This window comes from Tachysurus fulvidraco, chromosome 11, assembly GCF_022655615.1.
Source record: "Tachysurus fulvidraco isolate hzauxx_2018 chromosome 11, HZAU_PFXX_2.0, whole genome shotgun sequence".
In the NCBI taxonomy this organism is placed as follows: Eukaryota; Metazoa; Chordata; class Actinopteri; order Siluriformes; family Bagridae; genus Tachysurus; species Tachysurus fulvidraco.
The window spans coordinates 5,565,020-5,590,118 of NC_062528.1; the positions used below are offsets into that span (position 1 = coordinate 5,565,020).

The 25,099-nt window shown below is 38.4% G+C and overlaps 1 protein-coding gene across 2 annotated transcripts in view; it reads right to left on the minus strand.

Annotated features, from left to right (window-relative positions):
- caln1 (calneuron 1) overlaps nt 1-25,099 on the minus strand; it is a 54,141-nt gene that overhangs the window by 21,125 nt on the left and 7,917 nt on the right. For both annotated transcript variants that reach the window (XM_027136603.2, XM_027136594.2), the window contains exons 3-4: nt 18,806-18,949; nt 12,785-12,897 (exon numbers count right to left, since the gene is read on the minus strand). In XM_027136603.2, the coding sequence (XP_026992404.1) occupies nt 12,785-12,897; nt 18,806-18,949 (257 nt within the window). The remainder of the gene's footprint in view (nt 1-12,784; nt 12,898-18,805; nt 18,950-25,099) is intronic.

Here is a 25,099-nt window from a genome sequence, read left to right on the forward strand (position 1 = left end):
AACTCTTCAGTGGCTGGATAAGGTCCCTGCCCGGGAATTGGACCTGGGCCGCAATGAGAGCTCGGGATCCTGCTGCTGGACCACCAGGAGGCCTCATGAAGAACTAATATGTTCCTTTATTTGGTCTGTGTTGTGCTAGAATTTCACAGATTTTACTGTTTTGTTTCTCCTCTTAAAGGGAGCTGTTTCCTGGATCAAGAGTTGTCGAGCTGGCACAAATAATCCTTTAATAATCCAGTCAACAACTAAGGTTAATATTAGCTACAGTATGTAGCCTAAATGTGTAATATTTCACATCTATTGATCTCTCTGTAGTGCACGTTTTGCATACATAATGCTCATTCTGTATATTGCTGCCTTGAACACATGGGTGGGTGTAAACTTATTTAGCAATAGAAATATCGTTTGCCAAACAAGTCAATGTTTCTTTAAAGAAAGAAAATTCCTGGGCTCCTGTTCTTTTGGTTGTTTAAAAGGTAAATATCTAACAGTTGGATGTTGTTTTCATACTGGTCCAGCTTCACAGCATTTAGTAAGACTCATCTGATGTGATTGTCTGAAATGGATTAGACCATATTAAATAAGGCAGCAGCAGTCTGCATCATAAGCCAGTTTCTGCAATGACGTTTTACATTCATATTCAGGGCATGTTTTACAAAGATTTTTTTTTCATTCTAGCCTTTTTTTTTTCTAACGCCCCCATAGCACAATTAGCCCTCTGCTGTCATGAGCTGGAGAGTGAGGTGTCAGTCACTGCATGTCGGTGTATGCCCACTGAGACTGCAGTCTTTATAGAGAAGGTGAGTCACTGCATCCTTCAGCCATTTTAATAGTCCAAACTGCAGACATGTCTTATCCAACATACTGACACCAGAAAATCACAAACACAAGCATACTGCTATGCCATGTCACAGTGTTCAGTTGTAACCCAACAGATGCCAATGCAGTCATAATATATATATATATATATAAAGGCTGAAAGGCTGCAGTGTTTGCATTTACCATCACCATGTTGCTCTTGTCAATGGTTTGAAGGCTGTTAAGCAAAAGCTTGGATGTTGGAAATGTAAAAATCAAACTGTTAAGAGATTACAAACTTCATTAACTTTCAAACTTAGGTTATGCAAGACTGCAAAAAATGCAACTGTGTCATTGGCAACCTGAACACTTGAACATGAACGTTTCTATTCAAGCCGAATTCATTATTTAATTTAACTGGTCAAAGTCCAGGAACAGAATGGAGATTACAGGGATCATAATTTTGCAGCATAAGGAGTCTCTGAATTCCAAAGAACAAATTACTGAGTCAGGTATTTTTTTTATTGTATTTTTACTTTGGAAACCTAATCAAGTTTTCTGGCACTCGGATAAACAGAAAACAAACAAGGCATATGTTCCAGTGATTATTTCTCCTGAAAAATAATAAAAGAAATGAATGATAGGCCTGTTTGTTCTTCAGCTTTTCCCTATAAAAAAAACCTCAATGTGATGTTTCAAATCTCATATCCGCAAGCTGATTTTAGAATCAGGAACAGTGAGAAGGATTTACATAACCTTAGCATTTCCCCAACAGTTACAAAGTGGAGTTTTTATGTAATGTTACATTTATTGGTTTAAAAAAATGATGAACGGAAGGAAGCTCTGTGCAAGAGAATGAGCATGAATAATGTATAAAGCATTATTTATGAGAATCTCATGTGAAGAATGAAGAATCCAAGGGTGTATTTTTAGGGTGTCTGGAGCTACAATGTCATGGACAGCATTTTTAACTATTTAATTAATCCTGGGAAACCATTGTAGAAGCAGAAAAGGTTCGTATCTTTACTGCTCTTATAACACCTTTATTACACAATTATCAATACATCTTGACAATGGGATTAATTTGTATGCCTCCAGGACAATGATAGTAAAAATATTATATTAAAATAACAGAATAATCATTAAATTGTTTATTATTATTATTATTATTATTATTATTATTATTATTATTATTATTATTATTATTAAATAATTTTATTATTATTAATAAATTAAGAATTATTTTGAGGTAAAATACTAAATGACTACAGAGACCTCAGTTTCATTCATTCAGTAAATTTCCTTGATTTTTCTCAAAAATTTTACTAACAATATGGTAAAAAGGTCCGTTGAGGTTTTTCTATTCCTATCCACAGATTCCAGGGATCTCACCTTGAGAGCTCCTCACCCTTTCATGAAGAGTAAGCTCAGGTACCCCACTGAGATTCCAGCTAGTTAGGCTATGCCTCTTAAAGGCCCAAAGGTTGTTGTTGATAGTGAGAACACCATTAGTTACCATAAGAGAACCATGTACCATCTGTTCTAATGGTGTTCTCACTATCATCAATCAATCACAAGTAGGGTTTCTAAGTGGTAGGTCTTTCACCCAGGGAGGCCTGCTGTATGTATGTATCAACAATCAGAGAGTGCATGTGACAGAAAACAGAAAAAAAATCAGCACAACAACCTAAAACACAGAAAATGGCTAGACTAGACAAAGGACAATGAATTCTAGATTTTTCCAGAGTCACTCCACCCCTGGACTACCCTATAAACAGAGCACTGGTCATTATCCCAAAGCGGTACCTTTTTGACCCGGTAAGTGTTTACTTTAAAAATGTATTGGCCGATCCCATACCTATATGTTGTTGACAGACTGGAACCTGATGTGGCCCTGGGCTGTTGCAATTTCAGTGTATTTCATGTTTGGAAATGTATTTCTTCTTATCACACTTGCAAGCAGTGGTTATATGAGTTCTGTAGCCTTCCTGAGCTTGAAGGTTTTCTTCTGACGTCTTTAATCAGGGTGTTTCTGCCCATAAAAACGCTGTTTATGGGATGTGTTTTTTGTTTTTCCACCTTACTGGATAAACACAGACTGTTCTCCATGAAAGTCCCCAGAGATTAGCAGATACTGAAATATTCAACCCATCCCTTCTGGCACCAACAACCTCATGCAACAATGAAAGTCACTGCAATCACATTTCCCCCTTTTTGATTTTTATTTATTAAAAGTTCAGCTCTGTCACTGCATGGCATATTACCTACTGTATATCAGCCACAACTAATAAAGGCCAGATCATATATGTTGTGAGGGCTTTTTTAAAAAAATAATAAAACTGCTTAATAAATATATAAAATCTTTCTACATCTTCCAAAATATTCAATATCTTCAACACGTTTATTGTTGCCAATGGTAATTAAAAATTATAAATAGGCCTAAATCAAAATAAGCCTGGAACACTTGTTCTCTACAGTTGAATTCCTCCCAAGAAACTAATGCCGTTTCCTCAAAATCACAAGACATAATATCAGATTTGATTATAAGAAAAAATTACATATGCATCTCTTGGAAATTAGATTAAAGTTTGCATTTAACACTTAAAGGCTTATAGGTATAATGATCCACATACATGTTATTCTGGACAAAATTATGTACATATGACTAGGTTTCAGACATGCAGAGCAGTGTAGATGGGAAGACATGTCTCCCTCACCCTCTGCACTGGAGACCACAAAGGTTTCTTGAGCCCCCTGCTGTTGTCACTGTAGACATTTGACTGTGGTCACTTCCAACTCTACCACCACTGACAAGTTTGACAACGCTTGTTGTGGTGGTCCTGATCTCTATGAAAAAGCCTACTCAGAGAATATATTAAAAGCCTGGAGAACTGGTGCCAGAAGATCAACCTCCTTCTGAACATCGAAGTTGATAGTGGACTTGAGTACAAGCAGAAGAGGAAAAATACCACCTGCTCAATCAGCAGGACCCTGTACATAAAGTGGACAGCTTCTGCTACCTTGGTGTTCACATCACACAGGAAATGCCATGGCCCTGGTGAAGACAACCTGATAGCATCGTTACCACCTTAGAGATTTAAGGTGTTAAAACACTTTTACACCTGCAAAATGGACCAAGGCCGGGGAGATAGTGAAGGACCTCCGCCATCTGAACTATCGACTCTGAGGTAAGGAAAGCTCTCCTGCTCCTTGAAGGCAAACACAGTGAACAATGAAGATGAGTGAGCTATAACAGCACACATACTGTACAAATCTTAATTTACATATTAAAATGATTATATTTGTAATTACTTTTTGTACATCAGCAGCACTGCTATATTTTGGATGTCCTTGCATACACAATTTAATTTAGCATCTTTTATTTTATATCAGTATATCAAGACCCAAAGGTCTTGTTATATATGGGGAGAACTGTAAGACTCATATCATCATCTTTTTCCTCTGATGAAATGCCTTGAATGGTTCACTTCAAATGCGCTGCCCTTTCAGCCTTTCATGTCTGCTGTCATCAGTTCCAAACATCCTGCACTGAGATGGAGCTTTAAAGAGAGTCTTGGCTTCAAACCAGTTTAAAGCCAAAGATCAAACCACTGTGGCTCTTTCAGTCAACACTTTACTGTCAGTCATCAGTTCCTACTGAGGCAAGATAATTTGATGGCTATGAAACAATGATAATTCCAGATATTAAGAAAGCATGAGTCATAAAATACCAATATGAATGAGGTGTTGAGATGATCTTATAAAAAGCAGCTTTGCCCTTTGTCTGCAAATGTACGTGATCATATTAGAAACCTTGGTGTTGTTTTTGATCCTATGTTGTCCTTTTACTGTTGTGAAAAGCAGCTTTTTTCACTCACTCACTCACTCATTTTCTACCGCTTATGAGAACTTCTCGGGTCACGGGGAGCCTGTGCCTATCCCAGGCGTCATCGGGCATCAAGGCAGGATACACCCTGGACGGAGTGCCAACCCATCACAGGGCACACACACACACACTCACACACTACGGGCAATTTTCCAGAGATGCCAATCAACCTACCATGCATGTCTTTGGACTGGGGGAGGAAACCAGAGTACCCGGAGGAAACCCCCGAGGCACGGGGAGAACATGCAAACTCCACACACACAAGGCGGAGGCGGGAATCAAACCCCAACCCTGGAGGTGTGAGGCGAACATGCTACCCACTAAGCCGCCACGCCGTTTTGCTACAGCAGCTCCAAAGTTGTGGAACAATCTCCCTCTTCATTTAAGATCTGCTACCTGTCATGACGCGGGGTAAGGAAGCGGACCCAAAGGCAAGATAGCCAAATCAACAGGGTTTAATAACAAAAGGACATGAAACAACACACGGAGTAGAGACAGGACAAAGACAACAGTAGATTCTGCGATGCACAAGGCAACTTGGCACAGTCAAATAGGAAACAGGTGTGTAGACAGGGAGGAGCTGACGTGTAGACACGTGACGAGAACATAAACAGATGCACGTGGCCAAAGTCCAGGCTGAGTCATGACACTACCACTGTCTCATTGTTTAAATCTGCTTTAAAAACCCACTTTTATTCTGTATGTTTTAACTCTGTTTGAAGGTGTAGAATTCTGTGTGTTTTCTTTTTGGTTTGTTTTGGATTGTGTTTTTACTTTTGCACTTTTCTTGTTTGTTTTTACTTGATGTACAGCACTTTGGCTGCAACGGCTGTTGTTTTTAAATGTGCTTTATAAATTAATAAACTAAACCAAACTAAACTTTAAACACCCATATCAGAAAAATTCATTTGAAGCTATCCTGCATATGGGTCTGTCTTCCTCCTTCCTGTGTGACAGAATGATTCCGCCCAAACTCGGACCCAGCAGGATAGCTTTCAGCCTGGACCTGCTTATTAGGAGCATATTTTTATGCTCTTCAGCGGCCCTTCAGCTCGGCTGTGAACGTTGCTCGCCCCTCTTTGGCTGCGCCGTCGTGTGCCTTGCTCTCCCCACCTGCCTCACCATGTGCCTTGCTCCCCCCACCTGCCTCGCCGTGTGCCTTGCTTCCCCCACCTGCCTCACTGTGTGCCTTGCTCCCCCCACCTGCCTCGCCATGTGCCTTGCTCCCCCCCACCTGCCTCACCGTGTGCCCTGCTCCCCCCACCTGCCTCGCCATGTGCTTTGCTTCCCCCATCTACCTCACCGTGTGCCTTGCTCCCCCCACCTGTCTCGCCATGAGCCTTGCTCCCCCCACCTGCCTCACCGTGTGCCTTGCTCCCCCCACCTGCCTCGCCGTGTACCTTGCTTCCCCATCTACCTCGCCATGTACCTCGGTCCTCCCTCGTGGACCTCGTCGGGATTGTCATTAAGACGGGTTTGGTGCTTCGGAAGCCGCGCCTCAAGGGGGAGGTACTGTCAATTGTCGTGTCTATTTAACCGTGCCGTGCTGCTGATGGCAGAGCGGAATCGTCGTCAGTGTAACGTCAGTGTATCCTTGTCCTTTGTCCTGTTTAGTTTTCGTCTGTTATTTCTGTTCTATCTTTATTATTTATTAAACCCTATTCATTTGAAGCTATCCTGCATATGGGTCTGTCTTACTCCTCCCAGTGTGACACACTGCTGCACCACAGGGCTGTATTCTTTCTCCACTACTCTTCTCTCTATACACAAATGTCTGCATTTCAATGGAAGTTTGCAGATAACACCTTGGTCATTGGCCTTATCCAGGATGGCGATGAATCTGCATACAGAGGAGAGGTTGAACAGCTGGCTGTCTGGTGTAGTCAAAACAACCTTCATTTTAATATGCTAAAAACTGTGGAGATGATACTGGAGTCATTCTGACTTGACTTGACTTGACTTGATCTCCATGAAAGTATGAAAGTAAGAGTTGCTAATGCCATCAAGTATTTTACATGTAAACCTAATGACATGCACATTTCCATTTCATTATCTGTTTTAGGCAACTGGATCAAAGTCAGAATGAACATTTTATAAATGGTAAATCACAATCAATATAGCACAAGCTTATTCTACAGTAAACAAGGTGAAAGGCGGACTTGTTGCACGTGATATACGCATTCCAGCACCATACCAACTACCATATTAGTGTCTGCTGTGCTGAAAATTGTCCACCCAAAAAATATAATCCATGGGCAATGACCGATTCTACAGTGGTCCTTAGCGATGATGTCAAGGTAGAGGAAGGGCTGACTCGGTAATCGTAATTTTACCTAATATAATGTTCAATATGTGTAGGCACAGGTTACAAGTTTACTGGTCAAAGATGAGAGATGTAAAGCAAAATTTCTTTTTAAATAAAATTAATTTAGGAAACAGGGGGCACGGAGGCTTAGTGGTTAGCACGTTTGCCTCACACCTCCAGGGTTTGGTGGTTCGATTCCCACTTCCGCCTTGTGTGTGTGAAGTTTGCATGTTCTCCCCGTGCCTTGGGGGTTTCCTCTGGGTAGACCGGTTTCTTCCCCCCGTCCAAAGACATGCATGGTAGGCTGATTGGCATCTCTGAAAAATTGTCTGTAGTGTGTGAGTGTGTGAGTGAATGAGAGTGTGTGTGTGTGTGTGTGCCCTGCGATGGGTTGGCATTCTGTCCAGGGTGTATCCTGCCTTGATGCCCGATGACGCCTGAGATAGGCACAGGCTCCCCGTGACCCGAGAAGTTCGGATAAGCGGTAGAAAATGAATGAATGAATGAATGAATGAATGAATGAATGAATGAATGAATGAATGAATTTAGGAAACATGATTGTCTTAACTTTACTTTAGATAAAAACAAACACTCCCTTATTAGAAATCAGGTAGAATAATAAACAACAGGGAAACAGTTTTTTATCTTTGATCTTTGGTCTAAGTATGTTAATGTGAGAAGGAGTAGTAAGCATCACACTAAGCATCTGTTCCTATTCTGTCTCAATCTATTTGGCAATTTCTCATCAGTCATTCTGCTTACATGTCTACTAGCTACAGGAAACATCCCTGCACAGGGCAGCCTTGCCAAACAATATATTTTACAACATTCATTCTTATCAGCAGTGTTAAAAATGCTGACAAATCTAAATTGTTTAGTTGAAGCCAGCTGCCAAATGGAGTGATTGGATCCTACAAAGACACGTATAAATTATCAAAGGTGGTGTCGGATGCCATATTATACTTTGGCCCCATTCTAATATAACAGGCTACAGTATGGCTGCTGAAATGCTAGTTTTCTTTGTGGGACTCTGAAAACATTGTGGAGTTTTTAGAGAATTCAAGTAGTTTTGAGGGCAAGTCTAGCCTTTCAGGGTTGGAAGGTATCCATCACACTTAGTAAGGTGCAGCACAGCTCTTAGTCTCAGAACAGGCCTGGTTAGTATGTGATAATCCAGAGCCGAGGGCAGGCAGTAGACCAACAGGCTGGCTGGATTGAGTCATCACTGAGATTCCAACATCTTAAAATGTGCCTGTTCCCCAAGCCAAATAAAAAATGTCCAAATACACAAAGTTTTTTTTTAGTACAACTGTTAACATAAAATTAGATTTGATCTGAAACTAGGAACATATTAAGCACTTTGTGCAAATAAAGCTTGTAATTTAGAAAAAGAAATGTGCATTAGATCTAATTCGTATGTAGCGGTAAATGAAGTGTCACAGAGGGGGCATTGCTGTTACCTATATCAATATTGTATAGGCATTTAATAAAAATCTCAAATATTAAATTCTTTATATTAGCCTACTTCACATAGCCACAAAAAATAAGCTTGCTTACTTGTTTCCTCTAAGTAGCATTTAAAGACCGGGCCATATTCTGAATTTCTATATAGGTTTAATGACTTTTCAAACACTGTTTCTGTAGAAACTGTTCATTTTGATAATCCAGAGAGAACAGCGCTTTTGTCCATTCTGGAATCAAGACCCACATATTATGGTGGGCACACCATACTGACATTTGGATTAAATGTTGAAAACATTACCCCAGTTTGTATTTTTAAATCACTACCACACTGCATCAAACGTACAATCATATCAGCTTTTATTTTACTGAGTTTGGCTACAAAATGCTTTCTCGACATTCTATATAAAAAGAAAAGCATAACAATTCAACGACGATCATAATGACACCTTAAAATAAACCACTCTCAAGATATAGCACAAAGGGTGTCAAACTAAATTAGTAGTATTTCAAATTGCTGGGAAGGTGAGGATTCTTAATTCTAAAAAGGCTGCTAGGTCACAAAGTTAACAAGATAAAAGATAATAAAATAAACCGAGAATATTAAACGAAAACGTGTTGTAAACACTTTGATAACTAAGCATGTAATTAACAGCATAACCACATCAGTAGATTGATTTAACCCAAAGACCTTCTAGCCTGCAAACTAAACACATATTACAGACATTTTTTTGTAGTCTTTACCAAAAACATCTTCTTTTGCTAGAAATTTTATAATGGATCAGAATGAATTAATTTAATCTACCCTGCAGCCTTGCTAGTATGAGTCTAACTGCAACTATAACTTCAACCCAGAGTAAATCCATTTAGATATGGGGGCATGACAAAACTCAACACAAACAGTAACCCAAGCTTAACTGTTCTCCAATATGGAAACATTGTCAGGAACCCTCTTGGGCAAAATACTAAAACTGCCATTTCTTGCATATACTGTACACAGATAGTCAGTTTTTCACAGTAAGGTCACAGTTGTGTATCCGCACATGAGCCTGGCTGGCCTATAAGCAAAGAATCTTTCCCTGATAGTGAAGTGATACTGCAATCCCCAAAGCCACTGCAAAGGTCTAGGTCAGGGGTCGGCAACCTTAAGCACTCAAAGAGCCATATTTTGAGCGACAAACAAATTAAACACGGTTTATTTTAATGTTACAAAAGCATCATAATCTTAGAATTTAGTATTACATTTTTTGAAAAACTAACTAACTAAAGTAAAATACATTTTAATTAAATATTTATTTCCCAAATCTACAGGGAGCCGCAGCAGAGGGGTGAAAGAGCCACTCGTGGCTCCGGAGCCGCGGGTTGCCGACCCCTGGTCTAGGTCATCTAATATTGTCCACTGAAGGCTTGCTGCCTGGCTGGCATTGCACCGGACTCCCAATCTTTATCCTGCCTGTATTGAGCCCACAATATAGCTCCACATCAGTATATTTTAGGCTGAACCAAAGTATGTGGCCCAGTCATCAGGTGCTCATCTGCAGGTATAACCCCAAGTCTTGGCTCCAGGGGTGTGAGCAACCCTAATCTGGATAGAGCACACTTACTCTTTCATAAAGTGCTTTAGGATCACTCCTTGTATATTCCTCTCCCATTAGACCTGTTCTCAAAGGAGTTTGATTATGCAACTGGGAGACATAGCCCTAAGGTTATGAAGGTTACTGAAGTACACAGACACCTTCACCACAACTGGACCTCATTGCACAAAGGTGAAAAAGATAAACTCTCTTAGAAGAGATCTTCAGAGAAACCAGACACCAAAGGGAGTCTGTATTGCTTGCTATATTATCTCACAAACCTAGTCCACGTCCAAGTGAAACAATGTTAGAATGTAATTATTGATATTGAGACTTGAAAGCACTTCGGTAATTTGCTCTGGATAAGAATATCTGCCAAATGCCATAAATAGTGAACTTAAATGTGAATCTACTTTATCAATTCCCTTTTGGAAGCAAGACAAAATAGGAAACAGGATGAAGGTGACATAGACAAAACCTTTTACAGATTATAGTTTGCTTTAAGAAGCAAAATGGAGGAGGTTTAGACCACCGTACTAATACTATTTATTTATAATACTGCTCAACACTACAATAACTTATTATTACCTTTACTTATAAAATGGATACTAAATAAATGTTTTATTAATCCATTTCCAAACACAAGGAAGTGTTGGCTCAAGTGTGTGTGTGTGTGTGGGGGGGGGGGGGTGTTCAAGTGGTTAAGGCTGTTGATTGGAAGATTTGGGGCAATTAAGCAAGGCCCTTAACCCTTCCTGCTCCAGATACATCCCTTTCTACATCCCTTGCCCTTGCACTTTGACCCTTACATCCTCATTTGGGATATGTGAAGTTAAGAATTGCACTGTGCTGCAATGTATATTTGGTGATAATAAAGGATTCTATGCCCAATTTCATTTCATGCTTCATTTCATTTTTGAGCGTCACAATCGGCAAGTAGATACCAGCTTCATAACAAACCATTAAGCGTATCCCACAGAGTATAACAAAAAATGAGAGTATCCCACAGAGTATCACAAAAAAAGGACAGTATCCCACCAATTTGCCCCACCAAAACTGATTAGAAATCGTGTGTCGTGTGCCTGACACCTACTGTAAAATATTGTGCTGAGTCACTAATGTATTTATGATGAAGATTCTCATATAAAGATTGAGGTTAAAGTCTCATGTCCTAAAAAAAACATTCAAATCAACACAGAAATCTTTGCTGGAATTAAAACCTATTAAAATCTGTGATCGGAATTAAATTGAGTACGAATCTAAGAATATAAAAGAATTTGAAATGTTCAGGGATGATTCCACATCCCTCTACAAGTGCCTTAGACCTTGTGAGACCTTACTAAATGACTCACAGCTATTCTGTCCTGAGAATTCATTGTGGGTGCAGCAGAATTAACCGAAAAAATGCACCAATTTGGGAAAGCTTTATGTGGTACCAGTAATTCTGGTATTAATTGGGCCGCAAGCAATGAAGCCATCTATCAAATAAACATAAATAAATAAACCCATGACAGACACGTAGAGAGATTTGAAATGCCATTTCAGGTACTTCATACTGTATAAGCTGATGGAATCTAATATGCATTCATATAGTGTCTGTAGGAGCAACTGTAGGTCATAAATGGTGAGCTTATTCAATTTCAATTTTTACCGTGTGGTCGTCGTCTACTTCTCTGATTATATATGTTTGGTTGAAATGCATGTATTAATAATCTAACACACCTTGTATGAAGTGAAGAGAGTATCCCTTTGTCCTTATGCAAACTCCTAGGTTTAAGAATGTATTGCAGTGAATGTTGATACCGTCCGTAGGGGACAAGGAAATATTTAATCATGAAAATAGACACCAAAAATGGACTTATTTTACATCTTGGAATGTGCCATCTCACCCTGTTCTCACCATGACCAGAGAACTTATATTGAATGGTAAAGCAGACAGCGCTCAAAGGCAGTCACAATTAGTCACTGCACACTCTACTGCCCATTAACACAAGGACTAGATGAGTCAGATGTCCCTCCAAGGAAGCGCATAGAAGAGAGTCAATCGCTGCACTTAGTCGCAGTGGAAATCACTGTGTTTTGTATGACTTGCTAGTACCTTTTAGCTAAAACACAGAAGGTATTAATTACAAATTCTAATGCTGAATTATTATTATTATTATTATTATTATTATTATTATTATTATTATTATTATCATCTTTAAAGGGCTGATCACAATATGCTAAATAAATAATACATTAACACTGAGGAAGACACAGAGATCGCTATCTGCTAGTTTTTAAAACTGCCAATACAATTTTTATAGCTTTAAAATGTGAAGCCCAAATTTAGATTTAGAGTTTAGAAAGTGTTTAGAGTTTAGTGTGGAATGTGTGGAGAAAGACATTCTGTCCTCTACGGGAATGAGGAGAGTGGACATGTCCTGACAGGTCTGCCTTCGCCTCCAGTCAAGGTCACATCTTTCTGCATAGCATCAAGCCCCAGATCTGGAGTTCCAGTACAGTACAGTATCTTGCCTCTCTTCTGTATGGCTGCTATCCCAGCATGCTTCTGCTTAACACATCCATAATTTGGCATAAGAATGCTACACTTTCCGTGCATGAGCAATGGCATGAGCTGACACTGATCCCTTTATGCAACGTTTTGATGTTATTTTACAGTATGATAAACAGATACAGTATAAGACGATTCAGATATCACATATTAAGATACAAATAAGATCGGACGACATTAAGCAGTATGCAGTAATCGGTGCATACCTGCCAAAATATGCTGTCTATTGTGTTTCCAAGGAAGCCATCCCGTGTTTCAGAGGACAGAAGTTTGGGGCCCAGTATTGTCATGAATTCATCGAAATCCACTTGTCCATCCCCTGCAAAAAAAAAAAAAAAAAAAAAAAACGGTAGGTAGGTAGCAAACTAATCAGATAGTTATGTAGGCAAGAAGGGAGTTACATACTGGTGTATAGAGCAGAAAGATAAATATGCAGGTATATAAACAGATAGTCTAATTCCTTATAGGATTTATACTGTACTCGAATACTCACAAACATGAACGTATATATTAATGATCACAAAGACAAGAATGATTTCACAAGTTTTTAAGCATTCGTTTTTTAAAATTCTTGCCCCAGTCATTGTGCTTTTTTGGTGTGTCAGTCTGATGAATCATCACCAGAACAGACCATAAAGTGGAAAAGACATAAATATAAGGTGCTTTTTTAAATGTCACTAAAGCATTCACCTCCTCTAATGCAGACCTGGTCGAAGCAAACTTCCGCTGTGCCGCAAGTGCCTATTGCATCTATCCTGGAGGATGAGTCAATTGCACTTAATTTAGTTTCATTCCAGCACTGTGCTCAATCTTTCAGACAAGGAGAAGCTCAGTCATTTGACTGCACTGATTGGCTGAATACCATATGCTTTTTGATTCTTACTCTGCCTGGAGTTTAGTGAGATAAGTAGATGGACTGTTAAATGTAGAGGTCATTTAAAAACTAAAGTTGGCACTGGCCCCACAAGTTCATGGCTAATTCAGTTTTGTTGTTAAATTAGCATTAATACTATGCTCACGTCTAATCTTTATCCCTACAAATCAGCCATACAGTATACAGCATTAAATTCGGCCATAACATCTATGTATCTGTCTGTTTGATTGTTTACACCCTAATTCATCTATTTATTTACAGACAGTAGTTTTAAAATTATACACACCCCTGATAAAATTGCAGGTGATACCCAACTCCTGATGCACAGAAACTAGTTCATGCTTTTATTATCTCTAGGTTGGATATTTGTAATGCCTTACTATCTGGTTGTTTCAGTAGATGCTTAAGCAATCTCCCTTTAGACCAGAATGCAGCTGCTATATACTGTAGAGTCCTAACAACACATCATCTATAATATCTACACTCTATTAGCTCACATTAAAATTTTTAATTGATTATAAAATACTACTAACTAAATAGTCTCGGGTCACAGTAACTGAGAAAACTTTTGTTTTATTCCCTCCTTCAGTCAAAAGGTGCAGGCTGTTTGTTGGTACCTCAAGTAGTAAAGGCTTTTTTTACAAGCCCTGCAGTTATAGAACAGCCTTCTAGTTAGTGTTTGGGACTCAGACACAGTCTCAGTGTTTATGTCTGGGCTGAAAACACATTTGTTTGGTCCAGCTTTTTGTGAAGGAGCAGATCTGGAGGGTTCATGGGCACATAGTTTTTTGATGTCACCCAGAAGAGGTTTCCTCCTTATATTGTTTCCGGTAGTTTATTCTCACCATTGTTGCCTCCAGCTTGCTCATTGGGGGTAAAAATATAAATGTAAATTTTACAATTTGTAATTTTTATTCTGAATTTTTATTCTTTACACTGTTAAATGTGCTACACAAATCAAAATAGAACTGAATTAAAACTGAATGTCAGACCTTTTTTCATCTTTAATGTGATATAGCTACCAGAAGTCAAGCGTATTTGGCCTCTAATTAAGTATTCAGTGTTTTTGGATTAACTTGGCAAATTTTGATGTTGCAATTTTATTCCACTCTTTCTTGCAAAACGCTTAAGATCTGTCAAATTGTGAAGGGGATCTGTTTCAGTCATCTCTTTCAATCATGGTTTGAGAAGTTTCAGAAGACACCAGGAAAATCTTACAGAAACAGCTCATTTTTATTTGAGCTTTAAAAGCACTTCACTGATGACAGATGTTCTGATGATGACTTTAAACGTGACTTAAATCTGATCAATCTGAACCATTTTAAAAAGATGTGTGAACAGATGCAGCCAGATTACTATTTTTCACTAGTAGCTTTATCACAGGGAGGCATGGTGGCTTAGTGGTTAGCACGTTCACCTCACACCTCCAGGGTTGGGGTTCGATTCCCGCCTCCGCCTTGTGTGTGTGGAGTTTGTATGTTCTCCCCGTGCCTCGGGGGTTTCCTCCGGGTACTCCGGTTTCCTCCCCCGGTCCAAAGACATGCATGGTAGGTTGATTGGCATCTCTGGAAAATTGTCCGTAGTGTGTGAGTGTGTGTGTGTGTGAATGAGAGTGTGTGTGTGCCCTGCGATGTGTTGGCACTCCGTCCAGGGTGTATCCTGCCTTGATGCCCGATGACGCCTGAGCTAGGCACAGGCTCCCCGTGACCCGAAAAGTTCGGATAAGTGGTAGAAAATGAGTGAGTGAGAGAGCGTTATCACAGTGTAGGTAAAAAAAAAAAAAAAAGTCTGACATGATTTATTATGGTTTCATTACACCCGCAATTTTAGACTTGACTTAGTTTAAGACTTAATTTGAGACTTTCTCCACTTTACTTATTTCTGTTGAATTTATCTCTGCATAATAATAAAAAAGTTAAAAAAAAATTATAGTTAATAAAGAGAAAGTTTTGCAGCTGAGATTTTATAGAAGCTGAATCCCAAAGTTTGAGAGCCATTGCACCTACAGTATTAATACTGCACCTACAGTATGAAGCCTGGTGGTTGTCAGGGTGCAAGAAGAAATGTGTGACTGGAGAAGCTCAGGAAACTCAGCAGGAGAAAAAGTAATAAAAAACAGCTTATATTGATTAAGGAAAGATGACAGTAAAAAATGTGCACATGGGTGATGTGTGCAGATTGTATTAGTAGTCTAGCAGCTGTGATTTGATTGCACTGAATTCAGCTACACAACCAATAAAAATAGCATTATGTAATGAGCACAAGAGCTTATGAAAGTTCAATCTAATGATTTAGCATGGTTAATGTTTGGTAAAGGGGGGGCACGGTGGCTTAGTGGTTAGCACGTTCGCCTCACACGTTCGCCTCCAGGGTTGGGGGTTCGATTCCCACCTCCGCCTTGTGTGTGTGGAGTTTGCATGTTCTCCCCGTGCCTCGGGGGTTTCTTCCGGGTACTCCGGTTTCCTCCCCCGGTCCAAAGACATGCATGGTAGGTTGATTGGCATCTCTGGAAAATTGTCTGTAGTGTGTGAGTATGTGAGTGAATGAGAGTGTGTGTGCCCTGTGATGGGTTGGCACTCCGTCCAGGGTGTATCCTGCCTCGATGCCCGATGACGCCTGAGATAGACACAGGCTCCCTGTGACCCGAGAAGTTCGGATAAGCGATAGAAAATGAATGAATGAATGTTTGGTAAAGCACAAGGACCATGTTATGAGGTGAACAAAAGGAAGATTTGGCGAGGGACGTAATGAGGGCCTAAGTGAAAGTTTAGACTTTCATGATTTGCAGACACACCAGACAGTCTGGATATTTAGAGCAAACTTGCGAAATATTTTTTAAACTCTATACATTTTAAATAAGTTTAAATTCACAATCATCCCTTCTACTGGAAAGACGTCTCTTTGGGAAATGTGGGTGAATTTGCACTTATATAATATCTATATAATAGAATGTTATCAGTATAAAGATGAAAGCTGGGACCACCACATAAATAATAATATGTTTAATGCGCAGCATGTATATGATGCTAATAAAGGAAGGGCCTAAAAAACATAGTTTGGTTTCCATTCTAGAGACAGCATTAATGACTCGGTAATTTAATCGAATTATTGCTTGCTTACTCTGTCACTATGTATCTTTGGCATCAAATAATGTCTTTAGCCAGTCTAGTTTACAAAAAACTATTGCACAAACAAATTGTGTTTAACAATGAAGTGTTCAGCATTTTCTGTGCTATAATAGCATGGATACACTATTTATTAATACTTATTCATCTCTAGTGCCATTTCATGTCACACCTATGTTAGGGATGTTAAATATTCCTACGGAAGTGTTTTGGATTTGACGCTTCTGTCTCTGCAGTCTAAGAAGAGACAAAATGATAGCATGCGAAAATAGCACTGCATTGTGTGTTCTTTGTTTATATTTGTTAAACAGAATTAAAGGAGTCCGTAGATAACGAAGCTACAGTATAACTCTAGAACCCAGAGAAGCCAAGACATGAATTTAAGCTAAGATTAAGATCAGTGGTCAAGAGATAGACATACATTTACATGCTGCCACAAATGTGATTTGCAATTTGAAGTCAGCATTTTGCTGTTTTGATTGAACGCTATTACAGATTTCTGTCTCGGCCTGCATACGACAAATTAAATTTTAAACTCGTTAGGAGTTTGGAAGTCGCCATCAGATTGGTTGGATTTCTAAGAGACCTTTGTGTCGCATTTTTTAGCGGTCTGGCTAGAAGTCGTGATGCTTTACTTTACTCATTAAAGAAGGAAGCCGTTGTATTTACAACTGTGGTTTATGAGGATCAGCTAAACTTTTCCAAATGATGTGAAGTTCACAGTATAAACTCTACGAACCGTCTACAGTTGCACACCAGCCTGTTTTAATAGCCCTGAACAGGATGCTGAACAACAAAAACAAACTGTGATTGCTTCCTTTACATGTCAGTCAGACACCCTCTTGTGCAGTCCTTTACCAATAAAAGCTGCTATGGAGTCCAGACCTGCCGTCAGTCTAAAGTTCCGGCTACGTGAAACTAGGCTATGCGAGATTAACTATTTTGTGGGAGTAGCATCCATAAAAAATCCTCCTAAGACCTTCTTTTAACACAATCACAAGAATAATATTATATTCTCATCCCATCCTATTGTGTCTACAGCATCAGAATAACTAAATAGCTTATTTATTATTTATTATCTGTAACAAACATCTCAAGTAGAAAGGGCAATTTATGTTGAAAAGCTTTCCAAAGTGTGCACTCTCATTCTCATATGACCTCCTTTTTCCCTCAAAAGATGATTTCAAAATTATTAAACTATTCAGTAACATTACACATGCCTTTGTAGTTTATATATATAAAAAGGATAAGGGATAAACAGATAAAGCTCTAGATAAAACTGTCAGGAACAGGGATTTAATTCTCCCACCATATGGAGTGAGAATAGACAGGACAGAGCCTTATTTACCAGGAAACTAAATCTTTCAACCCGATAAGCCGCATGCATTTGGTTGTACTGTGATCTATCTATCTATCTATCTATCTATCTATCTATCTATCTATCTATCTATCTATCTATCTATCTATCTATCTATCTGTCTGTCTGTCTGTCTGTCTGTCTGTCTGTCTGTCTGTCTGTCTGTCTATCTATCTATCTATCTATCTATCTGTCTGTCTGTCTGTCTGTCTGTCTGTCTGTCTGTCTGTCTGTCTGTCTGTCTATCTATCTATCTATCTATCTATCTATCTATCTATCTATCTATCCATCTGTCTGTCTGTCTGTCTGTCTGTCTATTTGTCTGTGTCTATCTATCTATCTATCTATCTATCTATCTATCTATCTATCTATCTATCTATCTATCTATCTGTCTGTCTGTCTGTCTGTCTGTCTGTCTGTCTGTCTGTCTATCTATCTATCTATCTATCTATCTATCTATCTATCTATCTATCTATCTATCTATCTGTCTGTCTACCTGTCTGTCTGTCTATCTGTCTATCTATCTATCTATCTATCTATCTATCTATCTATCTATCTATCTATCTATCTATCTATCTGTCTATCTATCTATCTATCTTTGTATATTTTTATTCAGAATGAAAATGTGCACACATATGAAAGTCTTATGGGAAGTTTTTTCCCCACAAACAAAGCCCAGATACACATGTGGGATGAGCTCCATGAACAAGTGGTTCATGAACAAAGTGAGCTCCACAAACACATGGTCTGCTAAGGCTGGAGTGATAGAAATTGACCTGAACTAACTCTGGCTTAAGATGTTCAGAAAGTACATATGGGCTTGATTGTCATGAGTCCACAAGATTTTGGCTGAATTGGAACTGAAACTCACCATCCATGTCCAGTCTCTGCATGATGATAGCCAGCTCCACTTCACTGGGCATGTACCCCAGTGAGCGCATGGCCATGCCGAGCTCCTGCTTAGAGATGAAGCCGTTGCCGTCGCGATCCAGCACCCTAAAGGCTTCGCGTATTTCTGCCAAAACAAACAAACAGATGACTTAGCATTCCCTACTGTCCTCTTTTGCTTCCTTCATCCCTGCCAGATGACACAGCCTATGAATGGCACAATCAACCATTTTGCTGCACATGCTATTTTGTGCCTTAAAGCCTCAACTATGAAAAAAATGTAAATGATTATATTTATATATATATATATATGTAGATATATATTATAAATATATATATATTATATCTATATATATATATATATATTTGCTCTATATATATATATATATGATGTTGTATATATATTTATAAATCTATATATATATAATATATATATACTATATATATATATATGTTGTATATACTATTTATAATCTATATCGCTATATATATATATTATATGTGTATATGATTTATAAATACATATCATCTATATATTATCGATATATATCTATTGTATATATATTTCTAACTATTATCTATATAGACTAGATATGCTATATATATTAGGTATATCTATTTATCAACATCTATCTATATTTATATCTATATATCTCTGCTTTATCTCTCTATATCTCTCTCTCTCTCTTATATGTTGTAATCTCTCTTTATAACTTACTCTATCTCTATATTACATATATCCATCCTATATCTATAGTTGTTCTACTCTATTCTAGTATCATCTATATCTATATCTATCTCTATCTCTATATCTATCTTCGTGTCTCTCTCTTTCTCACTCTCTCACTCTCTCTCTCTCTCTCTCTCTCTCTCTCTCTCTCTGTGTCTCTCTCTTTCTCACTCTCTCTCTCTCTCTCTCTCTCTCTCTCTCACTCTCTGTAGCTCTCTGTGTACTTGAGCATGAATGTGAGTGAAAGAGACAGAAAGACAGAGAAAGGTAGTAGTAGTGTCAAACATGGAACATTCAATAAATACAATCAGGAAAAGAATAAATAATAATACTCTTAATAATAATAATCTTGGTCGCACAGTTCAACTGGACTACAAACTGTTGTAGAAAGGACGTTACATAAGGACCAGTTATACTGGGTCCCTTCAATGTTTCTTCCTCATATCACCTCAATACATTTTTCCTTGCCACTTTCACCTCAGGCTTGTTCATTAGGGATTGAGATAAATAGGAACTTCATTTTAAACTTTTAATTTTTTTTTATTCTTTTTCCATGCTTTTGTAAAGCTGCTTTGAGACAATGTGAATTGCTAGAAGTGCTATACAAATGAATTGAATTGAGTTGAATTAATACAAAATTATACAAAACACTGAAATGTCTGTCAGCTCTGTTCTTATATACAATCCCACTAGAAAAAAAAGAAGGATGCGACAAAGACGTACTGAGTCGCCAGTTAATCGAGGACACTGATCTACAGTACACTAAACATCTTATTTCCTATGTTTTGTGTCAGGCCACATGACACACATTTGAGGATACAATATGTCAAATATATTTACCAGACACCCTTATACTTTCTTTTAGTTTATACAACTGAGCAATTGATGGTTACAGGCCTTACTCAGGGACCAAGCAGAGGCAGATTGGTGGACCGGGGATTCGACCTCATGACCTCATGACCTCAAAACATATACAGGTCAAGGCAAACAATTCAAAACATCAGGCAACTGAAATAATTCATATAACCAAGAGGTATCAAAAACACAGTATTAGTGCAAAGACGAAAGCTAAAGGGCAAAACCCAGAAAAAAAACTGTACATAACTCTGTAAAGTCAATATGCATAGAGCTGAAGAGAACAAACTAAACTAGATTTGTAAAGTTCGTCGTGACAAACTTTGATGTTGGCTTTGACGGTGCAAGTATTCGCAAAGGCCGGTGCTTTTTGGAGGCGAGTGGACAGAAAGACTGTGAAAGTTGCCCTCATTGTGCTGAGTGTTTTGATATCTGACACGTCCATGTTGTACAAATTTTTAATTTTCACATGACGTCACGTGACTGCCCCACATGAACTGCCCCACATGACATGTCCAGAATACCCGTGGGGCAGTTCCCCTCATTGTGCTGAGTGTTTTGATATGTCACATATCCATGTTGTGCAAATTTTTAATTTTCATGTGACGTGATCAAAATACCCGTGGGGCAGTTCCCCTCATTGTGCTGAGAGCAAATTTTTAATTTTCACGTGGCGTCACATGACTGCCCCACATGACGTGACCTCACATGAACTGCCACACATGACTTGACCAGAATACCCATGGGGCAGTTCCCCTCATTGTGCTGAGAGCAAATTTTTAATTTTCACGTGATGTCACGTAACTGCCCCACATGACGTGACCCCACATGAACTGCCCCACATGACGTGACCATAATACCCATGGGGCAGTTCCCCTCATTGTGCTGAGTCTTTTGATATGTCACATGTCCATGTTGTGCAAATTTTTTATTTTCACGTGACATACGACATATCCGAATTTGGTGCATGTGGCTCGAAAGCCCTAGGAGGAGTTACTCTTGATACATTTTAGGCTAATAATAATAATAATAATAAGCTTATAACGGTAAACGGAATGTTGGCTTCTACAAAGCCAACTTCATTCATTCATTCATTTTCTACCGCTTATCCGAACTACCTCGGGTCACGGGGAGCCTGTGCCTATCCCAGGCGTCATCGGGCATCAAGGCAGCATACACCCTGGACGGAGTGCCAACCCATCGCAGGGCACACACACACTCTCATTCACTCACACACTCACACACTATGGACAATTTTCCAGAGATGCCAATCAACTTACCATGCATGTCTTTGGACCGGGGGAGGAAACCGGAGTACCCGGAGGAAACCCCTGAGGCACGGGGAGAACATGCAAACTCCGCACACTCAAGGCGGAGGTGGGAATCGAACCCCGACCCTGGAGGTGTGAGGTGAACGTGCTACCCACTAAGCCACCGTGCCCTCCTCAAAGCCAACTTAATGAAACAAAATAAAACCAGAAAGAAACTAAATACTCAGAAGAGCAAAACTGGCAGAAATGTCGTTTGGATAGAACAAACAAAACTTCCCAAAAAGAACAGCTCAGCTATTTTTTTCTTATATTTTACTGACGATCCTAAGAAATGCATTAAAGGGATGTTTATTTTGACTACACACCACAGGCAATATGGATTTTTTTTATTACCCTCCCATTGTCTTATTTTAAACTAAATCAGACTTTTATTTCAAATGAACACTCTACCAAATGATATCGCTGCTTCATTTCTCTGGGTTATAGACTGGAGGACACTTGTGAAACAATTGTGAATAATATCTTGATTTGCTAAATACCACCTTTAAGCTGATGAATATCTCATTAACGTTGTTGAAGTGGTAATCAGGTGAGATTCTCAGGAGGTAATCAAGAGAATTTCCTGTATTGAGCTGATTGCTGTGGGTTAACAATGCAGCATTGGTGAAAGTGGCTCCCACATACAAACACAAACACACTCACTGGAAATGTCACAAATAACAATGCGAATAAATAAATAAATAAATAAATAAATAAATAAATAAATAAATAAATACACAGTGGCCTGCTAGAGTACAAGCCTAGATAAATCAGCATTTTGTGTGGCATTTTCACATCTTGTTGTAAGTGTAGACTAATAGCAGAGATAGCACGATGCCAAGAATATCTGTTGGATTAGATTGGATTGGATTGGATACACCACCATGTGGTTAAATGCTTTTTCTGATACACCTCACATATAGATTATTTTGCATAAAACATGTTATTGTGTGTGGTACTGGTAGAAATGTGCACACACAAAGTACACCTCTGTTTGTTTGATGGACCTAATAAAGTGATGTGAAGTGACATACGGCTAAGCATGGTGACATATCCAAAGTGCACACACAGAGCAGTAAACACACACCCGGAGCAGTGGGCAACCATCTAGGCTGCAGCACCTGGGGAGCAGTTAGGGGGGATTCAGTGCCTTGCTCAAGGGCACCTCAGAAATGGCCAGCCCGAAACTCGAACCCACAACCTTCGGGTTACGAGTCAGACACTCTAACCATTAGGCTTAGACTGTCAACTCCAAGCAAATGGGCAATGTGATGCTACATTCACAGGTACAGCGACTCTCATTGGCAACTCGAGCAGAGACTATTCAATTTCAGTCAGATTTGGTGACTTCCAGCGACATGAGTGACAGCTACTGTTGATGACTGAGATGTGGGCGTGTCCAGGGACGTGACAAAGTTGAGAAAAGTTTAACTTTATGCAAATTTGTTGTGACTACTAATGGGAGTGTAGAGAGTAGAGCAACGTGATCCGTGGCAAAGAGCACACACACATCGCTTCTCCTTCATCTCAAAGGATATGATGCAGGTAAACACTGCTGGATTTTATACACAAAACACCAAAACTCCCACCAAAATGTTTTCAATTTAACGACAAGATCCACTCACTGATAAACTTATTACTATGACAACCAGTAGTATATACCCACCTGATTTCTGTTTATAGTATCAGCAATGTATTATATTAATAGCCATATATTTTGTCTATAGCACATACCATTCTGTAAATTTCAGTTTATACTAATAGCCATCTGCATATTATATTCATAGTACATATATTCATCTGTATATTATATTCATAGTACATATATATTCATCTGTATATTATATTCATAGTACATATATATTCATCTGTATATTATATTCATAGTACATACACATCTGTAAATGACTGTTTATAGTAATTGCCATATATTTTGTTACATCCTTCTGTAAATTTCAGTTATAATTATAGCCATCTGTATATTATGTTCATAGTACACACACACATCTGTAAATTACTTCCATATTACCACTTTATTTAACTCATTTAAATCATGTACAAACTGTATATCCTGCACTTGCTGCTATTGCACTCTGGTTAGACCTAAACTGCAATTCGTTGCCTTGTACTTGTACATGTGTTATGACAATAAAGTTGAATCTAATCTAATCTAATCTAATCTAATCTAATCTAATCTAGTAGGACTTCATAGTGCAGTGACTTGCAATTAATTATCTGCATGTGTTATGCTTCTGCTAGTAACTTATCCCACTATAGCAAATAAATAAACAAACAAACAAACAAATAAATAAATAAAGGCAATGTAAAAATGTAGTTCATTTGAAAATTTGTTGTCATTCCTTTGAAAGGTTTTTTTTTTTTTTGCCTTAAACATTGTTGTTGCTCTAATCTTCTCTTCTCTTTTGTCTATGTTTTAGACTGAAAAATCTCTTTGCATGACGTTTTCGTGGACGGTGCAGAAATAAATGCATTTTAAAAAGCCAGATTAAATGACTTGACTGAGTGGGTTTGAAATTATACTGTTCAAAACACCAACGCTTCCTTTATTTTAAGGTCAAAAGCATATAATGAATGACTCCGAACACTACAGGATGATGACGAACCGCAGCACACAGACACGGCTAAATATGTGCAAGGTAGTTACAGTAGCTTAGTGCCACTGTAACTAGTGTGGTCTAACAGTCCCACTTACTCAGTAAATCTTTTCAAATTTGTATGTATTCTTAATGCTATATATTTCATTTTCAGTTCATTTAATAAAAACAGACGCCCCTCCGTTGTGAATAGAAGACAATATGTGCAATGTGCATAATCATGTTGGAAATATAATTTAAATCTGCTTCACAGCATCTGAAATAAACTCTAAAATGGTGAATGGAAACTGCAGATCTAGCTGAGGGTAAGGTGACTCGAGTCAGACCTCAACCCATCCTGTTGTATTTTATAGCAAAGTATTATATATAATAAACAAACAAACAAACAAACAAATAAATAAATAGTTGAAAACGATGAAATACTAAGTGAAATACTCTGCTTAGTGAAAAACAAGGGGGAATTCTAGTTTTTAACAGAAACAATAGTCCGTTTCTCATGCTAAGGTAAATTTACATGCAAGTAAACAATAACCAACAACTGAAGCTACATGTAGATAATGTCTGGCTCAGTGAATGACAAAAAAAAGTTTGTTATGACATGAAATCCTCTAATAGAAATCCAGCAATTACAGCTGACCTGTAAAACAGTCTATGCATTAGTGTGTCTGAACAAAGGTGTGTGTATATATATATATATATATATATATATATATATATATATATATATATATATATATATATATATATATATATATATATATATATAT